At 36.4% G+C, this 12,821-nt stretch overlaps 1 protein-coding gene across 1 annotated transcript; it reads left to right on the top strand.

Moving 5' to 3' along the window:
• The first annotated feature begins 9,871 nt into the window (after positions 1–9,871).
• On the top strand, positions 9,872–12,420 carry LOC122749559 (olfactory receptor 2G6-like). The gene is made up of 2 exons (XM_043995982.1): positions 9,872–9,903; positions 11,520–12,420. The coding sequence occupies exons 1-2, from the start codon at positions 9,872–9,874 to the stop codon at positions 12,418–12,420; spliced, it is 933 nt and encodes a 310-aa protein (XP_043851917.1).
• Positions 12,421–12,821: the final 401 nt, after the last annotated feature.

Genomic DNA, 12,821 nt, shown 5'->3' with positions numbered 1-12,821 from the left:
TAATTAATCAATGGGTTCTCACCTTCCACCCCATTTTATAAATAAAATGGAGAAACCCCTTTTGCCCAGAAGCTTTCAAATGTAATATATACCCCTGTCTCACATGCTTAAAAAACAGCAGTATTATTGTTATACATTTGATCACTAGAGTATCAAATAATACAAACACATTTTAAACATCCCAACAGTGTGTCAGCTAGGAAAATGCAGATACAACTTTGTAATCTAAAAAGTTAGTCACCTCTAGCATTACAGAAGGTCATTCTTCCACAGTCACTAGGAACACATTTCTTTCAGCTAAGAAATTCAGTCTCTCACGAATTTTGTTCAGAATTTCTTCTCCACAGAATAACTTAGATTCATTTTTCTCAAAGTGACTCTTCAGGCATTCTCCAAGATGTCAATTAACTAATGTTCTGTCAGGGAAAACATGTCTTAGTCCTTTGTCTTTGAGCCTCTCAAACGTTGACAATGACAAGTAGATTTCATTCTTAATCATCAGTATGTATAAAATTGCATTATATAATGCAACTTTAAAAGCACATATAGCAAAAAGACTTAATGGAAATCTTATCTAAACAAATGTTGTAAACTAACTAAATAAATAAATAAATATTTTTTTAAAAATCAATCCTATAATATGTTGTTTACAAGAAAGACATTTGAAGCAGAGAGATACACACAAAGTAAAGGGAAAGGGTTAGAGCAAAATATATTATGCTTCAGCTGATGTTAAAAAAGCAGGGGTAGCAATTCTTATCTTAGACAAAGCAAAAGCAAAAATAGATCTAATTAAAAGACAGGGGGGCAGCTAGGTAGCGCAGTGGATAAAGCACTGGCCCTGGATTCAGGAGGACCTGAATTCAAATCTGGCCTCAGACACTTGACACTGGCTGTGTGACCCTGGGTAAATCATTTAACCCTCATTGCCCCACAAAAAAAAAAAGACATAAGGAAGGAAACTATATCTTGCTTAAAGGTATTATAGATGATGAAGTAATATCAATACCAAACATGTATGCACCAAGTGGTATAGCATAAAAATTCTTAGAGGAAAAATTAAATGAATTACAAGAGGAAATAGCAAAACTATACTAGTAGGGGATCTGAACCTTCCTCTCTCAGAATTAGATAAATCTAGCCACAAAATAAATAAGAAAGAAGTTAAAGATGTGAATATAGTATTAGAAAAGTTAGATATAATAGATATCTGGAAAAAATTGAATGGGAATAGAAAAAAATATACCTTTTTCTCAGAAGTACCTGGCACATATTCAAAAATTGGCAATATATTAGGGTACAAAAACCTCAGAGTCAAATGTAGAAAGGGAGAAATAGTATATGTATCTTTCTCAGATCATGTTGCAATAAAAATTACATGTAATAAAGAGCCATGGAAAGGTAGACTGAAAATCAATTGGAAACTAAATAATTTCATTCTAAAGAATGAGTGGGTCAAACAACAAATCATAGAAACAATCAATAACTACATCCAAGAGAATTACAATAAGAGACAACATACCAAAACCTATGGGATACAGCCAAAGCAGTACTTATGGGAAATTTTATATCTCTAAATGCTTACATGAATAAAAAAAGAGAAAGAGGAGATCAATGAATTGGGTATGCAACTAAACAAGCTAGAAAAAGAACAAATTAAAAATTTGCAACTAAATACTAAATTAGAAATCCTGAAAATCAAAGGAAAAATTAATAAAATTGAAAGCAAGAAAACTATAGAATTAATCAATAAATCTAAGAGCTGGTTTTATGAAAAAAACCAATAAAATAGATAAAACTTTTTTTAATTTGATTTTAACAAAAGAAAGAAGAAAGCCAAGTTACCAGTATCAAGAATGAAAGGGGTGATTTTACCACCAATGAAGTGGAAATTAAAGCTATAATTGGGAGCTATTTTGCCCAACTGTATCCCAATAAATTTAACAATCTAAATGAATGGGTGAATATTTACAAAAATACAAATTACACAAGTTAACTGAAGAGGAAATAAAACCCTTAAATATTTATTTTAGAAAAATAAGTTGAACAAGCCATTAATGAACTCCCCCCCCCAAAAAAAAATAATCTCCAGGGCCAGATGGGTTTACAAGTGAATCCTATCAAACATTTATACAACAATTACTTCCAATACTATAAAACTATTTTGAAAAGTAGGTGAAGGAGTTCTACCAAGTTCCTTTTATGACACAAATACGGTGTTGATACCTAAACCAGACAGAGCCAAGACAGAGAAAGCAAATTATAGAACAATTTCCCTAATGAATATCTATACAAAAATCTTAAAATATTAGCAAGAAGATTACAGCAAGTGATCACGAGGATAATACACTGTGACCCAGTGGGATTTATACCACGAATTCAAGGCTGGTTTAACGTTAGAAAAATGATTAATATAATCAACCACATCAATAACAAAACTAAGCAATATCATATGATTATCTCAATAGATGCAGAGAAAGCTTTTGACAAAATACAACACTCATTTCTATTAAAAACACAAGAGAGCATAGGGATATGTGGAATTTTCCTTAAAATAAAAAGCTTTCCTTAAAATAAAACCATCAGCAAATGTTATATGTAATGGGAATATGTAAGAGGCATTCCCAATAAGATCAGGGGTGAAACAGGGATGTACATTATCACCCCTATTATTTAATATTGTACTAGAAATGTTAGCTATAGCAGTAAGAGAAGAAAAAGGAATGAAATGAATTAGAATAGGCAAGGAGGAAACAAAATTTTCACTCTTTGCAGATGATATGATGGTATACTTAGAGAATCCTAAAGAATCAACTAAAAAACTGCTTGAAACAATGAACGACTTTAGGAAAGTAGCAAGATATAAAATAAACCCACATAAATCATTAGCATTTCTATACATGACCAACAAAGCTCAGGAGCAAGAGATAGAGAAATTCCATTTAAAGTAACAGTAGATGGGGGCAGAGTCAAGATGGTGGAAGAAAGACATTAAACATACAAAGCTTCTGATACAATTACCCCAAAAACAGCAATAAAAGAACCTCTGGAGCAGAACAACCCACAAAAATACGGGCTGAGATTATTTTCCACCCATAGACAGATTAAAAGGGGCCATGCTGAGCTACTGGTAAAGTCCAACCCTAATGATTGCACCAAAAGAGATCCCAGGCATGCCCCATCAGAGGAATTTAACCCCTGAGCCTCTGAATCAGCTGCAGCACCAGCATCCTCTGGAACTGAGCTTGCAGTCAGTTGAGAGGTCTGAATGGCTGGCCGGGGCAGGGGAGGGGGGGAATGCATGGATGTCAGCATGATCTAGGGAGGAATTCAGCTGTCCCTCCCCAGCAGGGAACCAGGAAGAAATCCTGAGTGGCGGGAGGCCCAGGTGGGGGACGTGGCTCAGGCTTGTCGGAGCTAAGAACCACAGCACAGACAGCTTTGCTGGTTGGTTGTTTAAGTAAGTAGGCTTGAAGTTATCTTCAGGACCAGAGAACAGGTCAGGCCAGAGAAAAACCTTCCCTCCCTCAAACCAAAACACCTGGGACCCTCTGAAGCTAGGGACAATAGTGTAGCCTAGAAGCAGGGGCCCCCAGTGGGGAGTTAAAAGTCAAGTAAAAGACAGCAAGATGAGCGAGCAAAGAAAGTTCAGAACTATAGAAAGTTTCTTCAGCAACAAGTGAAGTAGAACAGATTGAGTTGCAGAACAGAATAAAAAGCAGACAGGGAAGGAGGCACTTTTCTCGAGACACAGTCATCAAACAGGTGGTGGAATGTGAGTGCAAACTCTATGAAGGATATGGCATGGAAATTCCTGAAATTGTGAATGTAAAACATCTGAGAAGTTTCAGGGAATGGGATGGTGATCTGAAGCAACTGCGAAATATTAAGATGAGAAAACTTGGTGCTAATGATGGGATTTCTAATAAGGATAAGAAGAAAGATGTTGTGCCTACAGAAGTAGACTTGGGGAATATAGACAGCCAAGATGGATCAGATGACTCTGATGAGGAAAGGCCTGAGGTGGCCTAGTTCTAATTGATTGGACTGAAGAAGAAATAATTACACTATAGTATTCTCAAGAATTGCTGGTAAATATTCTGCTCATACAGATTTACAGAATTTCCTGTTCTGGCCTGTAATGTAATATTTGCAGCGCAGTTTAAAATGAAAGTGTTATTAAGTCATATTTGGTGAAGAATGTTTAATGTTTTAATTTAATTCCCAAGAGAAGAAATGCATGATAGTGATCTTTTTATTTTAGTATATCAGGATGAGGAAAAAGGAATTGGCATCTTAGTTGAGCTCTTTTTTTATCATATAGAATATCAGAACTAGAAAGTACCTCCAGGTTCTTCTAGCTCATACCTTTCCTATTCAGTAATCGCTTCTAAATTAAACTTTTTACATGCTCACCTAGTCTATTGCTGAAGATGTCCAGTTAGGATGAGCCACTTGTTTTGAGAATGAGCCTGGTTTGCCTGGACTTAGCTCTTATGTTAAAAAGTCTTTGCTTACATCGAGCCTCTATTTCTACCTCCATTACTTCTGGTTCTAAGTCTGCCTTCTGGCTTCACACAATGAGACTCATTCCTTTTTTACCATGATAGTTCCTAAAAATACTCTTGAATTATCACATTTTTGTTTAGGTATAAAAACCTATTTCCTTAATATGTTTATGTATACTTTAGGAGCCCAGACCAGGGCTTCACTACAGTCATGACAAACCCAATCCTTTCATTAATATACAACCCTCCCCCCTTTTATTAGATGTAGAAAGATGTGTAGAAGGAAAATATTAATCATTGACATAATAATTGTTGTTTTCATAACCAAAGAAAGTGGAAAAATTAATAAGAACTGCTAGTGTCAGGAAAATTATAAATGCTAGAAAAGCTGCGGAAAATTGGAACACTAATGCATTGTTGGTGGAGCTGTGAACTGATCCAATGATTCTGGAGAGCAAATTGGAACTATTCCCAAAGGACTATGGGACTATTCATACCCTTTGACCCAGTGGTACTACTGCTAGGTATGTATCACAAAGAGACCATAGAAAAGGGAAAAGGACCACGTATACAAAAACATTTATAGCAGCTCTCTTTGTGTTGGCAAAGAATTGGAAATCAAGAGAATGCCCATCAATAGGGGAATGGCTAAACAAATTGTGGTATATGAATGTAATGGAATACAATTGTGCTGTAAGAAACAATGAGCAGGAGGAGTTCAGAGAAACCTAGAAGGACTTTCATGAACTGATGCTGACTGATAGGAGCAGAACCAGGAGAACATTGTACACAGTAACAGCAACATTGTGTGATGAACAATGATGATAGACGTGGCTCTTCTCAGCAGTTCAATGATTCAAAACAGTTTAAAAAAACTCATGATAGAAAATATTCTCAACATCCAGAAAAAAGTACTGTGAATTACAAATGCAGATTGAACCATGCTGTTTCTACTTTTGGACTGTTTTTTTCCCTTCTTTTTTGAGGTTTTTCCCTTGTGCTCTGATTCTTCTTTCACAAGATGACTAATGTAGAAATATGTTTAATGTGATTATACATATACAACCTATATCAGATTGCTTTCCATCTTGGGGAAGAGGGAGGAAAGGGAGGATGGGAGAAAAATTTGGAAGTAAAAATCTTGTGCAAACAAATGTTGAAAACTATCCTTATATGTAACTGGAAAATAATAAAATGCCTTTAAAAAAAGAACCACTAGTGTCTTATTATGCTAATTTCCCCTCTTGCTAAATTATTCTGTCTTAAGTAAGGGCATAAATGAATTTGGATTGCCTTCTCTGCCTTGTGTATGATTTTCTGGTTTCTTTCTGCATCAAAAGCAGTCTTAAAATAGAAGAAAATACGTATCTACATATTCTTTCCAAGGAATGGGATAAATTGACAGACAATATGCCTTCCTTCAGAATTAAGAGAAACACAAACATTTGCTATAAAAATTAGTAAGGTTATTCAGGGTAATTACTACGATGTACTTTAAACATTTGTGTCATATTTGTAATATGAGTGAATTTTTCAGAGAAAGACAGATTGAGAGATTATTTTTGGTTAACAAAACAATTATTGGTTTGTTTGTTTGTTTATTTATAAATGGCTGATTGAGGATCAAACAAAACAATGCCCTGTAACCCTAAAGCCCTGTGCATGTCCTGATATTGCTGCAATACACACTGTTCAATAGTTGACTGAGTCATATGTGGAGAACCAGTTTTCACCATCATCTGCTCTTGATTGTAGCTTCTTATCAACCTAAAAATACTTCCATTTTCTCTCCTCTCTATGACCCTAGTCCCATAAATATTTCATCAGAAAATTAGTTTCATCCCTTTGATAATTTATATTTCTATGCACTCTTCTTTAAGGTTTATATGAAATAATTTTTAAATTATGGTGCTTCATTAAAACCCCTCATAAATCTGACAAAGACAAAATAGGTAAATGGATATCATCAAACAAGGTCTTGGCATAGTGACAAGCAGGTGGCTCCCAGTCATTGGTGTTCCTTTGTAGCCCAAAGGTCCAAAGAACAGTCAGGCATCACTCCCTGAGAGACTTCTTTCAGAACAATTTTACCTCAGGGCATTATCTGGCATTTAATTATGAAGTGGGAACTCATAGTCCTGGAAATGTCTTCAGCATCAATAATCTATTTTCCTAACCTTTAGCTCTTCTTCACTGCTGGGAGCCTTGCTGCCTTGGTTCCATTCCCATAGGACAATCTTTTTGATAAAACAAGACCAATCTAATTAAAGATACTATGCATTAAAGATGGCCCCTATCCTCTCCCTTTCCATATATCAGTCAATTTATGTTAATGTATATCCCAAAATTTCAGCATCTTTTGATCCCCTCTATGATCTGATAGAGTGACTATAATTCATTGTCTTCAGTTACTAGATTAAAAACATTTTAGGTCTCTAGAGAGAGAGAAATAAAGGGACAGAGTAAAGAATTTTTTTTTCATCATCACCATTAGGGAAGAAGATGGTTCTTAACAATGATAATGGGAATTTTAAAGAAGTTGTCAGGTGGGTATGGGGAAGAGGTATTCTAGGGAAATTCTATTTACAATCTATTAGCAGTAAAAATTACCTTCAATGCAGCAAATCAAACCAGTAAACATCAAGCCAAGGACTGACTTTTTTAGGTAAGTATTATTAAACTAGACCTCAGGGCAGTGCACTGCCTATAGTTTTTCTGGATTTTAGTCATGTTTTTGATAATATATAGAATGCTTTGCTCGGAGAGAATGGAGGTATAGAGATTTGATGATAATCCAATTTTACAACAGGTTCACAGGCCAGATTCAACATATAATTGCTATTAACAGTTCAGCGGCAGCAGGGCAGAGGGTATTAAGTGGAGTATTCCAGGGATCTATGCTGACACCTTTTTTTCTTTGCATTTTCCCACCATGATTTGGATAAAGACATACGTTGAATATGCACTAAATTTGTAGAATACAGAACACTTTGAGATAAAGCTAACACACCAGAAGACAGAGGCAAAATCCAAAAGAAGCTCAACTGGCTAGAACATTGAGCTGAATTGAATAAGATGAAAATCAAGAACAACAGATATGAAGTCTTACATTTGGGTTAAAAAATTAATTGCACAAGCTTAAGATGACCAAAGCATGGCTTAAAAGTGTTCTTATAATTATCTTGGAGTTTTAATGAAACATAAACTCAATATGAACCAGAAATACATTGTGTCACTCTAAAAAGCTGATGGGATCTTGTGTTGTATTAAAAGAGGCATAGCCCTAAATTCAAATCCTGTCCCAGACATTTGACACTTACTAGCTGTGTGACTCTAGGCAAGTCATTTAACTCTCATTGCCCCACAAAGAAAAAAATAAGAGGCATAGCTTCCAGAAAGAGGGAGGAGAGAGTAATACTGCACTTTGCCTTTGCCTCATCTCAAAGTTTATTCAGTTAAGAAGGCTGTTAATAAAATGGCAGCTTACAGAAGGAGACAACCAGGAAGGTCATAAGGAATTAACCCATTTCATTTGAAAATTAGTAGAAGGACCTTATGATGTTTACCCTGGAGAAGAGAGGAATCAGGAGAGGAGGGAGGATTATAGCTGCCTTCAATTATTCTAAAGGCTGTCTTATGCAGGAAAGATTAGACTTGTTTTCTTTGGCCTCAGAAGATAGAACCCGGTGGAAGTCACAGAGAGGCAAATTTAGGCTTGATTTCAGGGATGGAAACCCTTCTTAACAATGAGAGCCATCCCACTTCCTAACAATGAGAGCCATCCCAAAGCAGAATAGGTTACATGGGAGGTGGTGGATTCCTCTTACTTTAAGGCCCTTAAACAGAAGCTAGATGGTCACTCTGGGTATGTTGAGGTTGGGATTCACTTAGTGTTAGGCTTGGGCTAGATCACCATGGAGATCCCTTCCAGCTCTCCAATTCTACAACCCAACAGCTGCCTGTAAAGTTTTGCACTAGATACTAAGGACACAGAAAAACAAACAAACCAACCTCAAAGATTCTACTCAGAAGGAGAGAACACAGGCACAAGTAAGCAAATGCAAGGTAATTTATTTTATTTTATTTGTTTTTGGCAAGGCAATTGGGGTTAAGTGACTTGCCCAGGGTCACACAGCTAGTAAGTGTTAAGTGTCTGAGGTAGGATTTGAGCTCAGGTCCTCCTGACTCCAGGGCTGGTGCTTTATCCACTGCACCACCTAGCTGCCCCAAGGTAATTTATTTTAACAGGAAAAAACCCTAGCAGTTGAAGAAATTGGGGGGACTTAATGTGGGATGAGACAGATCCATTTAGTTTTGAAAGAAGGTAAGGATGAAAAGAGAGAGTCACCCAGGCTTTGAAGGACCCACAAATGTGAAAATGCAGATCTGACATTGAGGTGAAGAGATAGACCAGTTTTCTAAACAATAGTGTATAAGTGGAAGAAATGTTAAATCAATTTGGAAAGGTAGATGAGCATCAAATAGTGAAGGGTTTTAAATGCCAGCAATGTGTGGTTTCTATCTGAGAAAAAGTAGAAAGTCTCTGATGGTTTCAGGGAAGGGAAGAAACATTATTAGCCTTGTGCTTTAGCAAGATTACTTTGTCAACCATATGAAAGATAGAATAAAAAGAGACACTGATAGCAGGAAGAACAGTTAGGAGGTTTTCTCAAATGTCCAGATGAGCAGTAATGTGTACCTATACTGCAGTATTGAGAAAAGGAGATAGATGGCACAGATGGTGTGGAAATAGAATTGACAAGACTTATCAACTGACTAGAAATAGGAATGTGATATAGAGAACAGACTCAAGGAAGATGCTCATGATTATAATGTGGGTGGTATCCTCAACAGAAATAAGAGAGTTGAGAGAAAATATGAACATAAAAATAGTTATATGAAAAGGTTCATAAGGGTCATGCTGAGTTTGAGATGTCTTTGAGACATATAGGTAGATATGCACAACAGACAAATGGCAATGTGGTATTGACAATCAAGAGAAATGGTAGGGCTGAGAGCATGGAACTGAGAGACATATGGGAATAGATGAGAATCCTGAAATTAAAACACAGATGAAATGGTTCTCTATGATTTTGAAGGTTAGGCCAATGTGCTGTGTGGCTGTGGCATCACAGTGAGCTGACATTGAATTATTTTACCTCCATGTAAAGCCCCAAATATACAATTTCATGCAAGCACACCAAGATCAAGTTAATACTCAATTGTGCTTTATTTGAGAAGCAAATTAAACTGATTTTAAACATTACATTGATAACAAAACTAACAGATTTATAAGCATACTAAGAGGCTCAACTCTTATATTCTAGATGGATAGAGAAGGAGATCACTTTCCAAAGCCAATAATGGAAGCTTTTCATGCAACATTGGAGCAGGCAAAAGCAATTTAATTATTTTAACTCCTTGACTTAAAACCACTTTATCCAGACCTGTGTTATCATCAAGGTAGGGGATTCACTGGGAATTCTGGCTTAGGAAAAAAGTCTCTTTGAAAGAATGTTCATTATGATTTTGCATTTTTTCTTTATTTCATTTCATTTATTTCATTGTTATTTTGCATTATTATTATATAGCTGTATGTGTGCATTGAAAGCTTACATGAATATCCCTGGTCCATGCAGCCAACATGTGTGAGAAGTAGAATGTGAAGTCAGGTATTTCTGAGCTTACCAAAGCCTATCATCTCTCATACACCATATCATCATAGAGTTAGAGCCATAAGAGACCATAAATGTCATTAATACAACCCAAGCATTTTACAAATTCCTGTATTGTGTCTTTTTTGTGAGGCAATGAGGGTTAAGTGACTTGCCCAGCATGACAAAGCTAGTAACTACCAAGTGTTTGAAGTTAGATTTGAACTCAGGTCCTCCTGAATCCAAGATTGCTACTTTATCCACTGTGCCATCTAGCTGCCACCCTATATTGGGTCTTAAGAACATCTAGTGACTTATCCATGATTATAAGGCTATGGAGTGTATAAGACAGGTTTTAAACACATATCTTGATAATGCAAAGTGACATTTCTGCCACACCATATTGCCCGTCACTAATTTTATGACAGCTTATAATAATGTTATATTAATTGTATATCATTTTAATCTTTCTTGATTTAGACTTCCTTTTCCAAAATAATAAAATTATTTATAACACTCTTTATCACTTTATGGTTATAGTATTATTATTCCCAAGAGGATGAGAAAGAGGAAGAAGAGGAAGATTCAACCAGATTATCTCCTGCCATTTATAGAAGGCAAACAACCATTTTCTCTAAGTTGTAGAAAAATGGGGGAAAACCCCTTTCTTCCATCCATCTCCAATGTATCACAATCTATCAACTAAAGTAGAGGATCTTGATGGTCTTAGAACTGAGAATCCACTTTGTTGAATTCGGCATTTTTTTAATTAGTAGCAACTGCTCTATTTTATGAATCAATTACTATTATTGTGTTTTTAAATAATTGCTTTTGCACAAGTTTTGGCTGCAAACACATTATTATTTTATTAATATAATATATACCAATTGAAATTCAACCATATCTATTATTGAGGGTATCTGAGATCAATTGGCTTAATTCATTTTATTCATAGAATATTGATTACTTAGATTCACAGAATATTCAAAATTAAAGAGATCTTGGAAAAAAGTTTTACCCCCTCATTCTACACTTGAGGAAACAGAAGTCAATTGAAACCCACCCCTCCCCACACATGTCTTGTATTTGTAGATAGTTGTTTGCATGTTGTTTTCTATATAAAACCATGGATTACTTGAGGACAAAGACCTTTTTCTTTTCCTTTCTTTATATTCCCAACACTTATCACAGCACCTGGTACATAGAAAGTCCTTAATAAAGGCTTGTTGACTTGGTTCGATGTAGTCTCATTGTTTTCTCTCCTCAGTGCATTAGCAACATTTTATTCTGCCTTTGGTATCCCAACAGAAACTCAAAACTGAAGGTTGATGGAGCAAAACAACAGTTCTCAAGGGGACTTCATTCTCTTGGGCTTCTCTGACAAACCACATTTAGAGTTAATACTATTTGTGGTCATCTTAGTCTTCTACATCTTGAACCTAGTGGGAAACATGACCATCATCCTGGTTTCTTGCGTGGACCCCAAACTGCACACCCCGATGTACTTCTTCCTCACCAATTTGTCTTTTGTAGACCTCTCCTTGACTACCACTGTGGCCCCACAGTTACTGTTCACAATGAGAAGCAAAGAAAAAACCATGAGCTACATTGGCTGTGTAGCACAACTGTATGTGGCTATGGGGTTGGGATCTACAGAGTGTATTCTCTTAGTTGTCATGGCTTATGACCGCTATGCAGCAGTCTGCCGCCCCCTCCACTATGCAGTCATCATGCATCCTCAACTCTGCCTGTCACTGGCTGCCACAGCATGGCTCAGTGGCCTTATCACCTCTCTGATCCAATGCTCTCTCACCATACAGCTCCCCATGTGTGGTCATAACCAGCTGGACCACATCTTCTGTGAGGTGCCAGTGTTGATCAAGCTGGCTTGTGTAGACACAACTTTCAATGAAGATGAGCTTTTCGTGGCCAGTGTGGTCTTTCTTGTGGTGCCTGTCTCGCTCATTCTGATATCCTATGGTTACATCACCCAGGCAATATTGAGGATCAAATCTGCCTCAGGACGTCGTAAAGCATTTGGGACTTGTTCTTCTCACTTGGTAGTTGTAATAATTTTCTATGGGACCATCACCTTCATGTATCTCCAGCCAGCCAAAAGTAAGTCCAAAGACCAGGGAAAGTTTGTATCCCTCTTCTACACTGTGGTCACACCTCTGTTAAATCCCCTCATATATACTCTGAGGAACAAGGATGTGAAAGGGGCACTGAGAAAGCTGGTACCTGGAAAAGGCTATTAGAACAGGAAAAAAAAACTGTATTAGACATGAACAAAGAGGCTGGTTGTAATTCCAGATTATTCTAAGTATTTCCATTTATTGTCTTCCTCTAGGATTGGATAAAAGCAGTGAAATTTCTAAAAATCATTATCTTGCTCCCTTCTTTATTGTTAGATAAATTGCTTTTAAATAGATTAGGTGGTTGGTTGTTGTTGTTGTTGTTGCTATTGTTACCGTTGTTGTTATTGTTGTTTGTCCTTCATTCTGAATGAGGATCATGACATCAAGGTGATGTTATGAATTGTAGTGAATTGTATTTAAGTGAGAGAGTGCTGTGCAAGGTCACTAATCACTCTCTCCTCCAGAGCCATCTGGGTTCAGTAACAAGATATATATATCAGGATGACTAGATATGGCCCAGA

Source organism: Dromiciops gliroides, chromosome 3 (assembly GCF_019393635.1).
Source record: "Dromiciops gliroides isolate mDroGli1 chromosome 3, mDroGli1.pri, whole genome shotgun sequence".
Lineage (NCBI taxonomy): Eukaryota > Metazoa > Chordata > Mammalia > Microbiotheria > Microbiotheriidae > Dromiciops > Dromiciops gliroides.
The sequence above is the reverse complement of the archived record's forward strand: the minus strand, read 5'-3'. Positions and strand labels throughout refer to the sequence as shown.

Bases quoted from the DNA above. Each gene is read 5' to 3' on its own strand.
- LOC122749559 (XM_043995982.1), top strand. From the start codon at position 9,872: ATGGAAGCTTTTCATGCAACATTGGAGCAGGC. The intron at 9,904-11,519 runs AAAAGCAATTTA...TTCTCAAGGGGA, and splicing joins CATGCAACATTGGAGCAGGC to CTTCATTCTCTTGGGCTTCT.